Raw genomic sequence first — 22,192 nt, 5'->3', positions numbered from 1 at the left:
TTGAAGGACTGTCGGGCCACGCTGTGAACATTCTCGAGGTGTGCTGGGATGTCAAAGCACGTGTCTCCAGCTTGAGTGTGTGTGTGTGTGTGTGTGTGTGTTTTTTTTCCAGAATGTAATTGTAATCCCTTTGGCTCAGTCAGTGATCGCTGTAATGGCACAGGATATTGTATATGTAAGGAGGGCACTACAGGGCACAAGTGTCGCGAGTGTCTGCCCGGCTATATGTGGGACGATGGCTGCAAATGTAAGTAGAACCACAACAACCACCACATAACAGCTTCACTCTTCCCTCATCCCTTAATCAAGTCTCTCTTTTCCATATTTTGTCTGAATCCTCGGCTTTGCTGGAAAAAATGATGTGTATAGATCATAAAGCCAGCTGGAAGCAAACTGAACATAGAGATACACTGTATAGCTGAAATGGAGGCCTGAGGGCGGAAGCAATGGCCCGCATGCTGCTCACTAACGTGGTCATTCAGCCGTGCAACACAGCGGCAACATGAAAGCTGAGTCAATATTGACGGCTTGACAGGCTGCCTGCAATCTGTTTGAGTATCCGTCACCTTTTGGTCAGTCCACAACACCAGACAATGTCATCCAAAGCTAACGATTGATTCTAGAGGAGGAGGTTCTTTTCCGATTATGTATAAATGTCCAATGCTAACAATTACCGTGAATTTAAAGGCTGTTTGTCTTACTCACATGAAGTTCCGTCAGTAAGACTGAAGGCAGTATGTTTGATGCACACTGTTATTTAGTATATTTATGAATGAAAGTCATCCAAATTCACCAAAATTGCTTAACATCACCTGCACCACAACTTAGACCTGCTTTTAATTGGTTGAAAGTCTAGTCTACTTTCTGTCACCAAATTGTCAGGGGGCGTTTAATAAGTAGCAAAGACATTGTTATTTTCTAATGGAAAACTTGAGTTATACTTTAAAAGGAGAAAGAAATGTAATCTTACTCACATGTAGTTCCGTCAGTAAGACTTTCCGGTTATGTGTAAATGTCCAATACTAACAATTACCGTGAATTTAAAGGCTGTTTGTCTTACTCACATGAAGTTCCGTCAGTAAGACTGAAAGCAGTATGTTTGATGCACACTGTTATTTAGTATATTTATGAATGAAAGTCATCCAAATTCACCAAAATTGCTTAACATCACCTGCACCACAACTTAGACCTGCTTTTAATTGGTTGAAAGTCTAGTCTACTTTCTGTCACCAAATTGTCAGGCGCACCAGGGGGACGTTTAATAAGTAGCAAAGACATTGTTATTTTCTAATGGAAAACTTGAGTTATACTTTCAAAGGAGAAAGAAATGTAATTGTACTCACATGTAGTTCCGTCAGTAAGACTGAAAATTGCTTGTTGCTTTGAAAAGTTTTCTGTTTTGACCTTCCATTATAGCGTCAGCTTCCCAAGGTGTTGAGTGTGTGGTCAAGTCTCCATTTGTATGCAGACTGAGGAATGCAATTAAATCTGAAATCTCTCACCAAACACATTTCACTTCCTGGCAGACACGCCTACTTCATCAGTCCCCTCTCCAAATATTTTCCCTCATCAAAAGTAAATGCGCCAGATCTTATCATTCGCTACCTGTGTACACGTAGACTTGCGCTTCGTATTTGACTGATAGGAGATGAAGTCATAAATCGGGTCGGAAAAAACAGACTTTCAGTTAAACCCAGAAATAACTAATTTGGTTAGTCATCACTGTTGGATTACTGCGACGCTAACGCATGATTAAAAACCAAAATATGTAGCTCCTGATAAACCTAATGAAATAGCTTTTTAGATACCTCAAAGGCCAACGACATCAATCAAAGAAATGAGTACAGCCATTAATGTAATAATGCTAATATAGCCTACTGTACATATGCATCAGTGTACTGTATCTTCCCAATATATATTTGATCCTGATTGTATCTTCCCAATATATATTTGATCCTGATTTGTCAAGTCAGATAGCATCTTATTTTCTCTCGCTCTCTTGGCCAGCTTTCTAGTGTCATTTAAAGTCTAACCTATTTGATAATAGACGGTGAGTTGCTGAGAAAAATCTTCCCTATACATTGAATTTGTTCTTGTCAGGTCAGTGTTTCTGATGTCGCACAGCAGGAATCGAAGCTGCTGTGAATATTCTCGGAAGGATGAGACTTTAGCTTGGAGCAGCAGGGACATGATAAAAGGTCACGGTCTAATTAAAGGAGTCTCCCCTGCGTCCTGATCGTACCGCTGCTATTTTCTAGGAAACGCCTTATTTTAATGAATACACCTCAGTGCCTTTTATTCTCTTCCCTGAAGTTTTTCATTTGTTACCAAAGCGGGGTACACACATACCCATTTTTAACATCTGAAGCATTTTTTTTTTTTTAATGTGGGAGACCCCACGTGACAGGATAAAAATAGGAAAACGAGTGGTCACTGTTCAAAGAGGACACACGGCAAACCTTACAATTAAGTATTAGTAAAAGAAGAAACAGCTAAGCTAAGCTAACTGTTAGCTTATCTAGTAACTACATCATAAATGCGTTTTCTTCTCTTGCCCAGACCGAAGTGGATACCAATTAGTAGTACTAAAACAATATAAGATGCTCGGCTAACTGTTAGCTTATTTAGTAAATAGATGATAGATGAATTAATACTTACCTTATATTAATTAATTTAATAATCTAATTAATTAGTACTTCTCTTCTCCAAAGTCAGTCATTTGTTAAAGCAGGCTGCCTATTTTTAACATCTTAAGCACAGTAGTAGTAATAAAAGAAGAAATAGAAGAAGCTGGGCTAACTGTTTGCTTAGTAAATAGATACAGATTAATGACTACACCTCAGGGCCTTTTCTTTTCTTCTCCGAAGTTATTCATTTATTACCATAGGCTACCTAACATCTTAAGTGCAGTAGTAGTAATAAAAGAAGAAATAGAAGAATAAGCTAATTGTTAGCTTATCTCGTAGCTACATTGTAGATTAATTAATACACTTCAGTGCCTTTTCTTCATTTGCCCAAAATGTTTTATTTGTTACCACCGCGAGATACCTTTTTTTCTTCTTTTTTTTTCTTTTTTACATTTTAAGGAGAGTATTAGAAGTAAAATAAGAAATAGAAGAAGCTAGGCTAACTGTTATCTTATGTAGTAACGATATTACATTTGCAAACGCTGTTTAACTTTTACGATTGCTTCCCCTGATTGTTTTCTTAGCAGATCAGGCAAGAAAAGCCACTAATAACAATTTACACCAATCTTAAAGACATCCGAGGAGCAAATTTTTGCTGACTTGGATCAGAAGGTGGGGGTATGTTCAAATTCGGCCCTTTTTCAGTAAGTGTCTACCCCGCTTAAAATATTGCATGAAGATAAACAAATTTAATCTGCATTTGCTATTTTGATTACTGACCCATTGCTTCTGATTCTATAGAGTTGTTAACATCCTCTTCAAAGTGATATTTGAAGGTTAAAATACATTGTTTGGTTCAGAGTCTGTGGCGAGCTAAGGCTTGAAGCAAAACCAGACGTGGCCAAATAGAAGTCAATATTTTTTCGCACGCATCCCATCAAAGCCCAATTTGACTCCTCCTGGGAGACTGCATGCATCCAGCTGAGAGCCCTGATATTTCTTGTTGTGATATTTATGTCCCCATCGGGTTCATAGATTGCTTACCATATTGTTTTCCACTCACGGAAAAAGGAGGGAAATGGGTAGAAGTGTCTCCTGTGTTTATCATTGTTTATTTGTCTCTGTTGGTTTATTAGTTTGCGCAGCCTTGCTTTGTTTGCCTGCAGCTTGCTTGACAGCTTGCCTCCGGCGGGAATATAGTGGCCTCGGTGTCCCAGCTCTAAATATATACCAATTTTCAACCTGATGTTCACTTTGTCTAAAGTCGCTGCTGTTTGAAGGTGTGGAGGGAAGACTCGCAAGCTTTGGGGGAAACTGTGGATTCAGCTTTGTTACACTGGAAATTATCTCATTCACTGCCATTGACGGCTATAGACGTCAACAATTTATTTGAACTATTTCTATTAGTTAATTTTTTTCCCCCACTTTTGTTAACAAGAGTATGAAACCCTAAACAATTTTATTGTACATTTAGAACAGATATAAAATTTGCGATTAATTGATAAAAATTTTACTCGCCTGATGCCCCTAATTTTTTATAATCTTTTCTTCTTCTTTAAATCACGCCAGGCGATTAAAATTTTTAATTGTATAACTTCAATAATTAACTCGCGATTAATATATTTTTTAAATATCTGTTCAAAATGTGCAATATTTTTTTCTAGGTTTTCATACTCTTGTTAAGAAAAGTGGGGGGGAAAGTTAAACTAGTAGAAATAGTTCAAATGAATTGTTGACGTCTATAGCCGTCACTGGCAGTGAATGAGTTATCTATGTGAAAATAGAAATTGTTGTAGAATAGCTTTAAAAAAAAAAATTGTTTTATTTTTATTTAAATGCTTGATGCTGTCATGATCACAAAATAATTCAAGAATACTTTTCATTCAGGGTGTAACGATGGAGTTACTTTACAATAAGGGTACCCTATTAATGATGTATCTAGTTATAAATACTAGATTACTAAAGACAATATATTAAAAAATAATAATTGCCGCACTGTTTTATCTCTTTTTAATGATCCTGCAATGATGCGCTCTTACCATTCATACAGTAAGTGGCAAAAGAGAGCTTTAGTCTGAAGTACAGAAATCTCAATGATGGTTTATCGCTAACAAGACGTGAGTCCATTAGAGGTTACGCTCACTGTTCTTCTTTAATAGCTTGTATCATTTATCAAGCCCCTACCAAGTATTTAAAAACTAATTAACAGTGAGGAAAGAATTTATAAATCCTTGAGGGTACTCTTATTTTGAAGGGACATCCAAATGACAAACAATGACATTTCAAAATGTTTTTCTTGGCATTTATGTTTTTTTGTGAAATAGTCGGTTCATGGATTTTGACTAAATGAATTATAGCTAGAAAGCCCAAATGTGCTTCTGTCAGAATTTTCTTCAACATTCAAGTTTCTCGTGGCGCTAAGTCGCGACCCGCCAGGCTTCCCGTTCTGTTCGGATGAGTTGTGACTGTGAATCCGTAAATCTGATTCTGATATTGGAAGCTGAGCAGAATGAATCAATAGTGGGGTTTCCATCCACCCATTTTATAAGAATTTTAAAGAAATGCAAAAATCAAACTGAATGGACACGTTAGGAATTCGAAAAAGGGCTCAAAATTCGCCCAAAAATTTTTACCCTTGGAGGGGGTGGATTTTAAAGCATATCAAAAGAAGGAAAATGCTAATTTTGGCTATGTAAACAGGTTTTGCGAATAAGCGCTGACAAGATCGGATACATGTCCACGTTTTGACTGGATATTATGTCACAGAAGTCTTTTTGGAATTAAATAAATAAGCGAATATTAATGCAATTTTAAATTGAAAACAACAAAGAAAAGCTACGGTTTATCAAAAGCAAACTCATACGACGTCATCGCACGGCGCAGTCGCTTCCTGTTCTTCTTCTTTTAAATTACTGGTGGATCACATCTCTATGGTGTATAGCGCCACCTACAGCGGCGGAGTCCCCTCTCAATATTCGCAAAAGAAGAACAGATGGAAACGGGCATTTTCAGTAAATTCGCTTAAAAAATTCTAAACAATTGGATGGAAACCTGACTAATATGAAAACAATGTATTTTGATGCCGGGCCCCTAATATAATAGTCTATTTATTCCTCACAGTGCAGCTCAAGTAAGGTATCATAAAAAAAATATTCTAATGAACTCACTCTTATCTCTCTTTGACACCACAGCTCGTGTGTGCGACAACGAGCTCATGCGCTGCCAAAACGGCGGCGTGTGCGTCAGCAACGTCCGCTGCAACTGCCCCGCGGCCTACACAGGCCTGCTGTGCGAGAAGCCGCGCTGCGAGTCGGAGCTGGGGGGTTGTCGAGGCGCCGGTTCGGGCCAGCTTCCCCTGAGGCCTCCGTCCTTCTTTGGGCTGCCGCTGCTGGTTCTTCTTCTGGGCTTGGCACTTCTCTAAAGAGACCTGGTGGGAGCGATTAAACACCCCGCACACACACACACAGCCTTCACCCCCCCCCCCCCCCCTTGACCCATCCCTCTTTCGAATAACCGACAAGCATTCAAGCAGAACAATCATGAGCTTTGTGGACTGTACTGTACCAGCTTCTTCTTTGAGCAGCCTCAGCGGACACTGATGTGAAAAGGAATGTGCCAGAAAAATGAGTGCAGAAACATGTTTTTTTTCATTCAATATCAAAGAATATATATAAAAAAAAAATGTATACTTGTAAAAATGCAAGATAATATTGAAATTTAACATAAAAGAGTGCAATGAGACCCCCACAGCCGCCCCACCCAACTGCTCCGGCTCATCCCTCTTCTAAGCCATACAGGTGCTTAAGCTCCCTCCAGTTGGAGCGAATAACCGAAGACGACTTCCTCTGTTATTGCCACGGCAACAACGGCCGTGACCAATTGACTCACACCGCCGACCGTGGCTGGCGAGGCCCCTTTGGGACGCCCCTGTAAGCTTAATGGTGGCTGGACTGTTGAGGAAGACAAATCAAAGAAATATTTCCCTCTGCCTCTTCGATATAATGTTCATGGGGGAGCCCAAACGGAGAACAGGTTCAGAAATGTGTGCGGACTGCTACTTTGTAGCACACAAACTTTTCTTCCAATTTCTCCGCCTTCAAGCTCCTCTTCCTTCCCCCTCGCCATGCTGCCACTGACCTGTGCTTTTGTGAATGTTACTCTGTAAAACCCTCGTTGGTTGAAGGATTTATTTTTTTTTGTCCAATGTTGGTGATGCACATGTGTAAGAATTCTCTTTCTCTCTGTCTCTGCTCTCTTATCATCTTTCCTCCTCTAATAAGCTCCACTAAAGCTGACTGATTATTTTCTATTAGACTGTTCGCTCTCTCATCCCGGTCGGAGGATAGTTTTTCACACTACAAGTGGATAGAAAATCATCAGTGTATTTACAGGTTCTCTTCTAAACTGAGCAAACAATACAAGTAATGTAGTCCTTTTGTATCTTTGCTGAACTGTGATAAAAGAAGGCAACTTTAATGTATCTTAACGGCACCCAAAATGCTGACTTTTTTTTTTCTTATCTACCCCGTTCATTTTTGTTTAATGCTTTTAGTTGTACGGGTCATTTTCCTTTGTGTTGGCAATGTGCTGGCATCAAAGAATATCAGTTTACATACAGTATTAATAAAGTGTATTTCAATCCCACCAAAGGACATTCTAAATGTTATGTTCTCGCGTTAACACTTGAGGATTTAAGTGAATAAAAGGTGAAAAATGTGTGCTGTTTCCAGTTTTAATGAGTCATGTTTTATGTGTTTTTCATCGACTTGAAACTGTTTGCAATATTCGAGTACAGACTGAAAGAAAACTCCTAATGAAAAGACACATTCACATTCTGCCGCCTCTGATAGCAAAGGTCACACCGGTAATACAAAATGATAAGACACATGCATAACTGTGATGTGTCATTCCTGGATTTACATTCAAGCCACAGCTACATTCATCGTCTGATCATGGTTGGAAAAGTAAAAACAAAAATAAAAAATAAAATAGAATGAAATAAAGTCATGTGATCATGACACTCATCAGGGACTTTATTCTACCTTTATTTGCCAATTAACTTCTTCAACATTTCTTGACCCATTCAAATCATTCTAACTTCAAAATGTTCCAAAGAGTCACATTTTGTGGGATATTATTTCTCTCAGTTCAAACTTTCACAGTTTCCACACAATTCAACATTTTACACCCCTTAAATTCACATTCATTTATAATGAGACATTCAACAGGCAAACTGTTCATCTCATTCAATGCACCTTAAGGTCAATTTTTAATATTCCCTCAATTCCCACTTAGTAGAAATTACATATTTTCACTTAATATTGCACATTTTTGACCAACACAATCCTCACTCATTTTGAGGGAAGGATTTGGGTTAGGGTTTAGGTTTTGCTATTCAACTTCTACATTTCTCAACCAATTCAAACCGTTATGACTTCAACGTGTTCCAAAAGTTCACGATTAGCAGTCTATTCGTTTTCTCATTTCAAACATTGACAGTTTTCCCACAATTCAACATTTTTTACCAAAAAATTCCCCTTTAATTTCCAATGGGATGTTCAACAATTTGCTCCCATTCAAAATTCAAAGTTCAGCTCATTTAATTCACCTTGAGATACATTTTCAACACTACCCCAATTTCCACATAGCAAAAAAATCCATGTTTTTTTTCCCACTAAATATTACACATTTTGACCAACAAAATTCCTCTTATTTCGAGGGAGGGGTTCGGTTTAGGGTTAGGGCTTGTATCGTTCCTATCCAAATTTCAGAATCATTTCTATAAAAAATTCATTCAATTAAATATAATTTCACCTAACTTATGGAATTAGATTTTTTTCAAGGACAGAAGCTTGTGGTTCTGTTGGCCTAAACTAATATTAAATAAGGCCTTGGGTGAGGAACATCGTCAGTCAATAAAGTTTTCCTGGTCACTTATATTTTATCATATTTTTTTTTTTTATATCGTCATCATCTTCAGAGGTTGAAAAAAAATGTTGACAAAGTAAGGATTAGAAACTACTTATATGTTTTCTGTTGGGAATAAAAGTAAAAAGTGTCAGAAAAAATCTAATCAAATAGATCAGCACATTAACAAATGATTTGTATTTGTAAATCCCACCACTGCTGCTGCCAAGGATGTGCTGTCAAAACATATTAAATCTGAGCGACAATCTGGCTAGCCCAATCTAATTGTGACATGAAAAAAAGAGTGCATCAGCTTTGGCGATATTTCTGTGCCATTTAGCTTGAATTCTATCTGGTAACGATTTGTTTCAGTGGTGTGCCTTGTCAGAGGCACAGAATTAAATATTTACAAGCATTGATGTGTCCCTGAGATCTTGTGCTCAAAGTTTATATAGTGGCTCTTGTCATACGCTTGACAGTTCATCTATAAGCTGAAATACTGAAGTTTCACTCACACATTCTCATTTTGTGCACTTAAAAGTTCGACTCAAAGGCTGTTCAATACATTCGGATTGCAAATTGTTAGGGCCCTTTCTCGCTGCAAACCGTGCCCCGTCGACCAACCCTTTCAATGCAAATGTACGGTACTAGCTCGCAGAAACGCTTGAAATGAAAAAAAAATTCAAATCGGGGGCCAAGTATGCTGTGACGACATCGCAGAACATCCAATAGGAAAAGATGGTGGCGGAGTGATTCCATTGTCCTGAGCTTTGGGACAAATGTCGACAAAAAACGAAGCTGCCTGGGATTTGGATTTGTCAGGTTGGTTGAAAGTGGTACAAATGTATGATTTTAGCATTTTTTACAATAGCTTAAAAAAAACAGCATAGCCAAATATGTATCACATCTCCTCCTCCAACTTATTTGAAGCAAAACAGGGCTGACAAATGGGCTAAATATTGCCCAGCTGTAGCCTACTTAATGCCCAAACAAGCGGTAAAAGGCACCAGGCTACTTCCTATTTGGTTGCTTAGCAACCAGCACCGAAAATGAGCAAGCTCGCACAAAACCCAAGAGCAGTGTGCGAGCACCTTTACACTGAAAACTGAATTAATTATAATTTGAAAATATTATTTATTTATAAATTATTGATTTTACCTTGATTTCTGCGGTAAAATACTTTGTTGGTGGGAAACAAATACAACATTTCAAATAGAGACAAATAAAGTGAAATGATGTATGAGAGTTATTTCAATAAAAAGAGGAATGTTTTTTTTCTCCAGCGCTTTTCATTTTTCATTGTTTATGTTTGTTTTTAGGTGAAGCTGTGTTGCTAATTCAAAACTATCACGACAACTAGCTACGTACAGATACAGACAATAACTTTAGCGTCTGGTAGGCACAAATATATATTAAAGATTTTAACTGATTTTGTCTGTTCTTACTACTTGTATAGTATTTGTTGTACTCAAGATGACCAAAAGAGCACACCGCACACATATCTCCATTTTCAAGCATGAGCCTCCTTCAAATCAGAAGTCAATGCAAGAAGCTAAGCTAGCTAGCTCTTACCTTATCTGTTAATTACGTTGCGGGTATGTTGTTGTGGATGACTTGGTGGGCACATGAAATACGCAACACAAAATTCTCTATTGGGAGAGGGGAATGTATATATTTGTTTGTCGATTTCACGATGAAAATAACTGATAGCAACAATGTCAACATGCTAATTTAAAATGTTAATTCTGGAAGTTGGTAAAAAAAAAAAAAATCCTCTACAATCCCTAAACTTCTTTTAACCGGAACATCTCAAATTTAATTGGAAAACAGTCCTGATTATTATTTCAGGTATCTGTGGAATTCTTGATATGTTTTTATTCAGTGAGTAAAGTCTGATGAATTTCACCAAAGTCACCTGTTTGTGAAGGTCCCCTCCAATGGCCCTAATTTTAGCCATGTGTTGAGTGCAGGTGTCAATGCGTCATGCTGTGTGGAGAATTAAAAAAAGGCTCGACATCGTTTGGGGAGAAGACTCGTCCCGAAAATCTCTCCTCCAGCAGCTGTTGGCCAACCTGACCATGAAGCGTCACCAGAATACCACGCGGCAAATCGTCCCCAGACGTCCAGCTCTCGAAAAATGTTTACAAGTCGCGGTGGGTGTTTAATTTAGTCACCAGTGCAGCAGGCCTACAGTATGTGTGGTTGAACTAAATGCAAGAGTGTAACAATATAGAGATTTAAGCGTCTGAATAAGTTTTTTTGGGGTGGAAAATGGAACAAAAAGATGATAAATTATTTTCATAAATAGAGCCTCTGCGGTTCGATGTCTGTGTCCTTGGAACTCTGTCTCAAAGTCTCAGACAGGCTGGATTGTTGTCTTTTTTTAAATCCCTGGGAAAAGCTTGCTTTACCGCCTGGCTTTTGTTTTATTGTTGATTCTACGCCTCCGCTGATATATTCATGGGGTTGCAATTGGCCAAGAAATAAATTGTAATATTGCAGCTGTGGCTAATGGGATCTTGTGGTGCTCTCGAGCAAGGCACCCATATCACTCCCTGCTCCAGAGTGTAATAAATAAATTACAATAAATAAATAAAATAAATAATAAATAATCTTGTGGTGCTCTTGAGCAAGGCACCCACATCACTCCCTGCTCCAGAGTGTAATAAATAAAATACAATAAATAAATAAAATAAGAAAGAAAGAAGATGCTACTTGAGGTAAACTTGGAAGGGAGACCAATGTCGGCCATTTTTTACATGTCAAACGCTAAATTGATTCCAAAAAAGACACGGTGGGGGAAATTTAGACATAGTTAACATAATCATTTAGGGACCGGCTAATTAAATCAGGAGGTATAAATAAATGCCTTAACCTTAGTCAAGGTCATTTGTAAATGAGTCTTAGTCTTCCAATAAGAGTCTCTTTTGGTGACTGATGCTGTTGGACTTACAAACTGTTCGACTCTGGTAGTCTATTCCCTGTTATCTAACCTGCGTCGCCACAGCAACAGCATACGTTGAAATTTATACGGGTTTAGCTTTTCCTATTCCTCTAGAACAGGGCTCAGCAACCTTTACTGTCAAAAGAGCCATTTTAGGGCAAACAATCTGTCTGGAACCGCAAAACATTTGAAGATTGTGATGAAGGAAACATTGGTTACGTGTTAGTCTAATTCGCCAAGACAAATTAGAGCTGCACCACAACACCAAAATATGACAGCAGCAACCAATACTTAGACATTCATTTTATTTAACCTTTCCTCTTCTCTTTTTTTATTTTTTTTACTTTTGGGTGTGTAATTTTTCAAACTTAGTTTTTCATACATTTTTACACTTTTATATCTTTCTGTCAAATTTCTGACATTTTTGGGCAATTTTATTGTTTGTTATGGTCATTTTCTGCCTCTCCGTTTTTGGACATTTTATGGCAATTTTTTTGTAATTTTTTTCTGCCATTTTTACTATACATTTTTGACAATTTTGTGGACATTTTATGGTCATTTTCAGGATTTCTTCTTTTGTTTTGGGACATTTCATAATTATTTATTAACCGTTTTCTTTTCTGCCTTTCATTAAGTCCATTTTCTGGCATTTTTGGCAAATCCAGAGACATTTTATGGTCAATTTCTTTTGTTTTTGGGACGTTTTATGTTAACGTTTTCTTTTCTGCCTTTTTTTTATTATTATTAATTTCTCTGACATTTTTGGCAATTTCATTGACATTTTATGACAATTTTCTGCTTTCCCTCTTCCTTTTTGGATATTTTTAGGTCATTAAAAAATTTGAGGGGGAAAATTTGGATGCCATTTTTTAAAAACATTTAATTATATTTTTTAAATCTAAATCATTGATTAATTTAAAGAATATTTTTATTTAAAAAATAAACAAAATATGTAAACAAATAAAAATAAAAAATAAAGACGTTAATTCCTTCTAATTTATTTTTATTTTTTTGCCATCCACAGGGAGCCACAAAAGATGGACTAACGAGTCACATATCTTAGGCTCTCTTGAGCTTGACTTTTCTGTTTTGATTTATTGGCACAAACCTTCTATTTTGATGGTGAATTGGCTAGTGCATTGTAGTCTACTTATAGGCATGCACTCAAACTAAACTGGCAAACTCCCAGCTCAAATTTTTGACTGACGAAAGGGTCTTGGCAATGTCAAAACGTTCTGGCTGTAGAAGCAACAATGTGCTTTCACTACTCCGTCGTTCCTCGCGGGATTGTGACACATTCGCTCATGTCAAAGTCAAAAAGTTAAATAATAGAATATCAAAACATTGAAAGTGACAGACTGTGTTTGGTTCCTGTGTGTGCAACACCAAGCTGAGTCCACACTGGCTGATTTCCACAAATGTTGTGTGTGCAGTGCACAAACATTGTATGCTAGCGCAGCATCAACACAACACAGCACAACTAATAGACTGAACAAATGTTTGGGTTGTAGAAAGTCGCGAGGCTCAAATACCAAAAGAAGAAGATATAACTGTAGAGTTAGGTTGAAGTATTTGAACAATGAAAATGATTTTCTCTTATCATCATTCTGATACATGTTGACCTTGGTAGGACAAAGGCACGAACATGATCTTACACGTCTGTTCACTGCCAGTTTGGAGATGATAGACTCGTCATGTTCAATCAGCTGCTGGATCTAAAGGTGTTAAGTAAAAAAAGCTATCTCTGTTAGTGTCACTCCAGACTGTTTTGACGCTAATCGTATATTAGCATAACAGGTCCTCATTCACGTATCATGTTCTAAAGCCGGTCACATGACGGCTTACTCTAGACTAGTCAGTGATTCACTAATAAGACCTGTGGCAGCTGCCTTGCTCGATATAGAACTGATGTGCTATGCCCGCAGGGAAACACCTGATGTGTAAAAACCTTTTCAGACATGTGAGATAGACACTGACTTCTTGTGACTGCAGGAGAGACAGCAAGGTATAAAGGCCAAAGCAGCTTTTTTTTTTCTTTTTCTTTTTTAAGGGTATACCCTGTGGTGCCACTTGCTGGAAGGATGAAATGAATTACAAACATTAGTTTAGTACTCAGTTCATTTATTTTACATCAGTCACATTGTTAGACAGACAGTGCGCCATTTTATGTCAGGCAGGTTATTGAACAGCTAATGTGACGATATCAGTAACATAAACAGTCTCAACCGGAAAATAATGGTGACAAAATGTAATTTAGCATAACAGAACATTAAAATAATAGAGTTCGCCAGTCGGCGAGCTGGCGAACTTAGTAACAGGGTTAGTTTTTCACTTAGATCGTTGGGGTGACGACCGGGGCCTCTCCCCGCTGGGCCTGGGGTTCGGGGATGCCGCCCGTCCTCCGGTGCCCCCATCTCCCCTTCTGCCCCTGGTGTTCCGTCCCTCCGCGTGGTGGGGTGGGCGCGGGTGCCCTCTCCGCTCCGCTGCCCGGCCCCCTCTTCGGCGCGGATGCCTGGGTGCGGTGTGTCCCCGGGGTCTGGGGTCGGGGGCTGTCGGTTGGTGGGGGTGGGGGCGGGGGGCGGGGGCGGCTTGGTTGGTGGGGGGGTGGTGGTGGAGGTGCCGGGGTGGGGGGTGCTGGGGTGTGGGGTGGGGCGTCTGGGGATTTGGGGACCTGGGGGCGGTTGGGGCTGGGTTGGGGTGGGTGGCGGGGGTGGGGGGGTCGCGGGGGTTGTGGGCCGGTGGGGTGCCTGGTGGGCCTGCAGTGCCCCGTCCTGCTGCGTTGGGTTGGGGGCGCGGGCCGCGTTGGGGTGGGGGGCGCTCCTGCTCCGGGGTTTGCTCTCCGGCCGGTGGCCCCTGCGGGGCCCGGGGGTCGTCCTTTGGCGCGGCCGCGGCCTGGGGGGCCCTGAGGTGTTGCGCTTGCTCTGTCCTGGCGGGGGTCGACGGCTCCCCTCTTTGGTGGCGATTTTCATGCATGCTAGATCCACCACACCAGCATCTATCGAGACTCAGACACAACTTGTTTCTCCCTCAGGTCATTGATTCGGTGGAGGCTGGTGTCTGTGGATCTCACTCTGCTTCGTCTGTCCTTTCTCCCTTTCCTCAGTTTCTCCTTTGGGCCCTTGAGGTTTACCTGATTTGTTGGAGTTTGGATGTCTCTGGGGTTGGTGAAGGTTAGTGGCCCGGTGGGTGGTGTCTGGTCGGTGCTGGGCTTCGCTTTTCTTTCTTTTCTTTGGTCCCCCTTCGGGTCTCATGGCGGCCCCACGACTCTGGCTGGATTTTGAAGTGTTCGGTTTAGGTGAACGGTATGGGAATTCTTATTTATTTATTTATTTTTTTCTCACGCACGCACGCACGCACGCACGCACACACACACGCACGCACACACGCACGCACGCACACACGCACAAACACACATACAAAAAAAAAAAAAAAAAAGGGAGAACAATGATGATGACATTTCAAATGATCAATACTGAGATCTCCCAAAAAAAGAAAAAAAAAAAAAAAAAGAACATTAAAATAATGTATTTTAACATCCACGTTTTAAATCTATCTGTGTCGTGTCTGTCATAGAAGCTAGGTAGCGCTAAGCTAACTGTCGACGCAAACACTTCTGGATCTGGAAAAGCGCTATTCACACGATGCTATGTAGTGGTGGAAGGATCGATCAAAATATCGATATTATCGATACCAAGTCAGTATTGATACTGGCACTATAATATTGATCTAGTAGTTTAGTTTCAGTTTGGCTCTTTTTGTAATTGCATGATAATCTTTAATATCTTGTTTATTTAGGTTGAAAAAAAAGTGATGAAGGCAGATTTTTTTTGTTTTGTATTGTATCTGTAGTTTCTGTATATGATAAAGTATTTGTTTATATTTATTTTCCTATGATCACTTGTCCTTTGTTTAGAAAGGAAACAACACAAAAACACTTAAAGGTTGGAAATTGCTTGTGAATAAGCAATTTCATGACACAGCTAACTTAATTTAAAAAGAATAATAATCATATACCATAATTTTCAAAAAGTATCAATATTAGTATTGGTGATACTGGCCCTGTATTTACTTGGTATGGGATCGAAACCTAAATTTGCACCGCTAATGCTTTGTTCTCCTCACATATTAAATGTTGCATTAACAAGCCTTACCACTTTTTTTCATGTCTTAGGATTTGTTTACATAAGCAGAATACAGTTTAGAACGGTGATCTGTGACGGCTCCACACTGTGACCACTCCAAGCAAAACAACAGGAATCAAGACTGCCACCAAAAGTCCTACAAAATTGCATCTTTGTTGCTGTAAATAAAGTTTGTTCCACCGCTGGCATACGCAGCATAAATACAGATTGGATAATCATCAGCCAGACCTCCTAATGGGAATATCTCAGCAGGCGCTTTGGCAACGAATCAAACATAATCATTTATAATAGATGGTGAGGAGGTAAACATCAACTAAACTGGACGTGGTAAGATAGATTATTGGGTAACCTTCATGCTTTCGGTTAGACGCGTTGATTGGCGCCTGATTCAATACAGCTTGTAAATTTGAGGCTTTTGCAATTAGTCGGGCCATTTGAAAGTGCAGATGTTTGACACGGTGGCGATGTCAGGGTCAACTTCTAAGTGGTTTAAAGAAAACATTTCTTTCCTTTATGTTTTCTCCTTCAGGCATAGCCACCTGCAGACTGTTGCCAAGGAAAAGCTTCATTAAGCGGTCGGTCTCACAGAAGCAGGAAATACCTGTTTAGCTTTGGCTTCTCCCCCGGGGGATCGACGGCTGTGTGCGATACTGGACAAAGGTACTCTGCACTTCTGCGAGAAACATTTTTACAATTTAACCACCGCGTTGTTGTTGAAGAGGGTCTTCTGCCCAGATTTAGTCAGAACTTTTAATTTATTTATTTCCTCAGTAGAACTTTTATCTGTGGATGTGTCTTTGTGAGCGGTTTGTCGGGGGGGGGGGCTTCCTCTATTACCACAACAATAGACCATTTGTCTGTGGTTGAAGTCAATGTGTATTGAATGATGCCTGTAAAAGTCTTATCTCATGTCTGGTGAACTTCGGGTGGGCTGGGGGCTTGGGGGTTTTGTGGTACCACCCTCTCAAGATAGTATAAGAATGTTGTAAGTCCTAAGAAATCTTCGCACTAGTGAGAGGCTGCCGCTATTGTCTGGGAACTCACTTGTGCCCGGAATATTCTGTAGAAATAAAAGCTTCAAAGTGACTGTTCATCGATCTCCAGCCTGCATTCGGATAACCAACATTCTCACTACCCGAAAGAAAACGAACCCGCGGAAGAAAAAGATAATTTCTTCAACATTGTATACTGCACAAAAGTACTCAGTATGATTAGTACAATTCTTCAACCACAATACTACTATACACATATGGAAATGAATACTTCTCGGAGTGAGTACTTAAAGTAGTAGAAAATCTTCTGCCTCACCCTCCCTTTCAATAGTAACGTTTTGATAAGATATTCATAGGAGAAGTTTACATTTTGATATGTTGACAGGATTTGATATCAGGGAAGATGATGGCTGGAAAATATATAAAAACTCTTCAGATGTGCAACGTTTTTATAGATTTGGAGCATTTATATTGTAAAAAAAAAAAAAAAAATCACATCACCTGTTGTAACTATGGTTCCATAAATCCACCAACAACCTTGAACATAACATGAAGCAATCTTTTTATTTTATGCTTCTTCTTTTTTTTCTTTTTTTTTTATAATCCTGCTGATCCATGTGACCTGTGCAGCAGAAGTGAAACATCCCAGGCCAATCACTCACAGTGCCGCTTGGAAGAATGTAAAAGCACAAGAAATCATCTGAGCAGCCGCACACGACCTTGTCTGGCTGTTTCGGTACAATCGACTCGTCAGAAAATTTTAAAATCCAGGGGGGTTAATGCGTCTTTTGGCGCAGTAAATCCTTGTTGTTGAAATCGAAAGTGAGTTGCCGTAACTAGTCTTGATCTGCTTCATTTTATTTTGTCATCTTCTTCTTCAATGTCTTCATCTTCGTATTCTTCTTTTTCTGCATCTTCTTCATCACCTTTGTCATATTCCTTTTTTGTGTTCTTTGTATGTCTGTCTTGTCTTCTTCTTCTTCGCTGTCTTCTAAATGGAAAACGAATTAAACCAAACTAAACTTTTTCGGTGGAGATGGCAAAGTAAAAATAAATAAATAAATAAGTTCCTCCATTTTATTTAACTATATAAAGGTTGAACCATGAAATATATGAGAGGAAATTTCGATTCTTTGTAAATAGAGTATTTATTGGTCTTTTTGAACACACCAAAATAGTTTTTTGAAAATCAACTTCCACATATGATTTGATTTGTGTCATATTTGATACATCCGATCACAATGCTTTAAAATCGTACATTTATAACTGTCATAAATATAACAATAAACAGACATATCAAACTTATTAATATTTCAACAAATCAGAAAGAACATTTCCCACTATTTAATAAGGTGTCTCTCCTTTCTCAATTGGGGCGATCTTGCAAGGTCGCTGGAACACTGCCCTCTAATGGATTATCTGTATAATGCATGTGTCAGATCATATACGTCAGGGTTTTAATGGGAAAAAAATATTATACTCATGAAATAGAGGTCTCAAAATGTCTTCCCTTTCACTGCTATTGACGGCTGTAATAATCTTAATAGTCTTTTCTTCTTTTTTTAATTTATTCACTGCCATTGACGGCAATAAACGTCAAAAATTTATTTGAACTATTTCTATTAGTTTAACATTTTTTTCCCACTTTTGTTTAACAAGAGTATAAAAACCGATAATTTTTTTATTGTACATTTAGAGCACATATAAAATGTATGATTAATCGTGAGTTAACTAGTGAAGTCATGCAATTAATTAAGGTTAAAAAAATATATTGCCTGACGCCCCAAATTTTTAATAATCTTTTTTTTTTATTCATTCACTGCCATTCACGGCAATAAACATAAAAAAATCATTTGAACTATTTCTATTAGTTTTACATTTGTTCCCACTTTTGTTAACAAGAGCATCAAAACCTATAATTTTTTTATTGTACATTTAGAACAGATCAAATTAGTGATTAATCGTGAGTTAACTAGTGAAGTCATGCAATTAATTCCGGTTAAAAAAAAATATTGCCTGACGCCCCAAATTTTTAATAATCTTTTTTTTTTATTCATTCACTGCCATTCACGGCAATAAACCAAAAAAATTTGAACTATTTCTATTAGAATTACATTTGTTTCCACTTTTGTTTAACAAGAGTGTGAAAACCCAGATTTTATAATATAAAATAAAAAAAAACATAAAATTTGTGATTAATTGTGAGTTAACTAGGGAAGTCATGCGATTAATTAGGATTAAAAATTTTAATTCTCTGATGCTGCGAATTTTTAATAATCTTTTTTAAGTTATAGTTAATATGATACTTTTATTATTTGGCTTTATATGGATAACCAATGATCTTGCCTTTTCGGCCTCGCTGCCCATCCCACTTCTTGTCAGTCATCCTCATGCTCGCATGCATGTTTCCTCGCACTCCACCTCTTTTTCAACTCTCCCCTTCATTTATATTTCACTCCCTTCTTTCATAGCGTGACTCAAGTTCATGCGGCCACCTAATGGATTCCTCCACAAAGTGAAAAATGACATTTTGGGTCGGGGACTTCAAGGATGGTCAAGTTAATGAATGGCCACCAGATGGCCCTTATTAGGCTAATGTGCTCCCCCCTCTCTACAGCCCCGAGCTCTCGCCTGGGGATTTGGCACACTGGCAGCAAATGTGTGTGAGCGCGTGTATGGGTGTTTAAAACAGGTGATCCTGATAGAAGAGAAGGATGCGGCAACTCAACTCAAAGTGCTCACTGTGTTTTGATGGGGTCAAATGTCCATAGTGGACCCACTGCTGTCCCGGTCACTTTAGCACCCAGTTGACCCTTTGCTCACCAGCCCCGCCCACTTCTGACAGTCTGACAGCGGGTGTCACGTTTACGTTCAAGGCTGAAGTTTGTTAGGTGAAAAAAAAAAAAGGGATTAGAGAGGGACAAAGTAGCAAGACTCTTTCCCCTCCAATGTGACAGCGTGTTAATTGCCTCATTTATAATCGCCTGCTCATCAAGATGAGTAATTGTTGTAGAGCACAAATCAACCACAAAGGCCTGTTTTTTTTTTCGTTCCGGAATTATGAATTCAAGCCAATTAATTAGAATGTTTAGCTTAAGTGCTGTCAGTGAGCCACGCCACCGGGCTTTTGTGTTTGTGATGTGAACGTTGAACCCAGAGGGAAGCGAGCGGCGCTGTCAGCTCGGTTTCAAATGAGGACCGCTTGCTGTTCAACAAGTGACTTTGAGGATTCCAAATTTCCTCTCTCCTGCAGTGTCTTTGTTGTTTAGAAAGCCAGCTAATGCTTATTTTCAGAGCAGCGTCTAGCATTTTTAAATAAAGAAAAAATATCTAGTTAAATTGTGTTCACATTGTTGGAATGCTCTCGAGTATCCTAAAAGGAATAGATGCTACAATATGCATGAATTTACTGTCGGCTATTCACAACATGGAAGCCATTTCATGAGATGTTGTTGTTTTTGTTGCTCAAAATAGCTATTTTATAAAACAATTTTTTAGAACATATTCCTTTTTGAGCAGTGCTTTCCCACTTTCTCTTACTGTCTTACTGAGTCAAGGATACGCAGGTTTATTGAAACTTCTGCCATCCTATTAGGCAAATAGTAATTTTTGGACAAATTAAGTGAAATGGGTTACCGCGTGAATGCTATTTTTAGACCGAAAGGTCACGTGACTTCAGCGGCTTGAACCGGAAGGAGGTCAAAAATGAAGCCGGCTCGTTGACGACCTACGCTAGTAGTGCTAGTTTTGTTCTCGTTTATCTCCGGGGGAAAAACATGCCGAGGAAACACAGCTGTTATGGAACTTGCAGAAACGACTCCGGACACTACGACTGTCCACATATGAAGGATGTATTCTTTATTCGTTTCCCGAAGCCAAAACTTGACAATCATGTTGTATTGATAAGCGATTGTCTTTATATTATTTGCATTTTTGGACGTTTGGCACTGCCGGACAACAATAATGAATGTCGAGGAAAAATGCAAAAATGGCGTTGCCCCTGTTGTTCGGACCCGTCTTGCTTACCACCTGATTATTCTTATTATTTGTTTTGCTTTTCGTGCAGCTGTGACATGTATGAACATTTATCTGTAGGGCCTTTTCAGAATTAAGGAAACAGGTTTATAAGCGGGAAGGATGTAATAATTGAAAGAATTGAGGTATAGCGAGTTTTGTTGGTTGTGCCCAAGAATTTGCGAGTAGAATTTGCGAGTAGAATTGCGTTCGCTGCAATAAAAATTTGACCCCCTCCCCAGACTCATGAATATTAAGTGTGGTGATGTGATGATGTCACACGGCACACTACACTGTCACACACACACACAAAAATACTGTTGGGGTCCATTTATGTGCTCCTATAAATCATATATGTCTCCCTATTGGTTGGCAATCACTGTTTTCAAAAGTGGGCAAAAGTAAATGCCGAAAGCATTCACACCTATGATTAAATTCTGTATTTCTATTACTCCACCCACTCTTTTGTCGTGCATATACTCCCACATAGTACATCCGATTTACACTGTTCCACTTTTAACATGCTCCAAATATTCACGTCAACCAGGCTATTATTTTTCTGAATCCACATACTTACAGTTTTTCCACAATTTAATATTTTACATTTAAAAAAAAAAACATTATTTTTCAATGGGACAGACTTTCAACATTCTATCTCAGCATTCCACATACTTCAATACGTGCTTTTGATGGTGATGCAGGTGGTAGTGTGTTTTGTCCTTGTAATCAATAAAATTCACATAATTTATCTTTTATTATCCTTCATAAGCATTCTGGATACATCTATATAGATATATCACAAATATCAGATCTTATTTTATTTTTTTTATTGAGGTGCTTTGTTTTGCATATCATTCCAAATCAGTGAAAAAAAATTATTAGGGTCTCCTCGCATTGTATTATAGGGCATTAGACAATTCAGTGTAAGTGCACTTAATGTTGTCTGCCATTGTGATATTACATTGCAAAACTTTAGTCATCTGCATATTTGCAGATTTCAAATGTTTTCATAATTGGGATTTTTCCCAGTTTTCCCGTGAATTTTCTTTAACATTTCCCCCGTTTTTTGTTTTTTGGGGGCAAAAGCATATTTAATATTTATCAGCATTTTTTTAAAGATTATTATTGTTGGTGTTATTATAATTTTTTAATAATAAAAATAATTATTTTTATAATTTTGGGGGTTTTTGAAAATTAATCAAGGGACCTTGCTACAGTATGAAATATATCACAAAATATTGTGTCTACAATAAACGACTTTGGATTTGAAATTGAAAGATAGGTATTTGAGTCATCATCAATGATAATAATAATAATCATAATAATAATAATTATAATTATAATTATTATTAGTAGTAGTAGTAGTATTTTTTTTTTACTATTTTGGGGGTTTTGAAAATTAATCAAGGGGCCTTGCTACAGTATGAAATATATCACAAAATATTGTGTGTACAATAAATGACTTTGGATTTGAAATTGAAAGATAGGTATTTGAGTCATCATCAATGATAATAATAATAATCATAATAATAATAATAATTATAATTATAATTATTATTATTAGTA

At 38.3% G+C, this 22,192-nt stretch overlaps 1 protein-coding gene across 10 annotated transcripts in view; it reads left to right on the top strand.

Annotated features, from left to right (window-relative positions):
- The window catches only part of ntng1a (netrin g1a), a 106,796-nt gene extending 99,453 nt beyond the window's left edge, over positions 1–7,343 (top strand). For 7 of the 10 annotated variants that reach the window (XM_077554392.1, XM_077554400.1, XM_077554391.1 and 4 more), the window contains 2 exons: positions 113–247; positions 5,819–7,343. In XM_077554392.1, the coding sequence (XP_077410518.1) occupies positions 113–247; positions 5,819–6,048 (365 nt within the window). In that variant the 3' untranslated portion in view covers positions 6,049–7,343. The remainder of the gene's footprint in view (positions 1–112; positions 248–5,818) is intronic. The other 3 variants (XM_077554398.1, XM_077554397.1, XM_077554399.1) reach the window with 1 other exon arrangement.
- The last annotated feature ends 14,849 nt before the right edge of the window (positions 7,344–22,192 follow it).

This window comes from Vanacampus margaritifer, chromosome 20, assembly GCF_051991255.1.
Source record: "Vanacampus margaritifer isolate UIUO_Vmar chromosome 20, RoL_Vmar_1.0, whole genome shotgun sequence".
Taxonomy (NCBI): domain Eukaryota; kingdom Metazoa; phylum Chordata; class Actinopteri; order Syngnathiformes; family Syngnathidae; genus Vanacampus; species Vanacampus margaritifer.
Note: the sequence above shows the minus strand (reverse complement) of the source record. Positions and strands in the feature narration are given on the sequence as shown.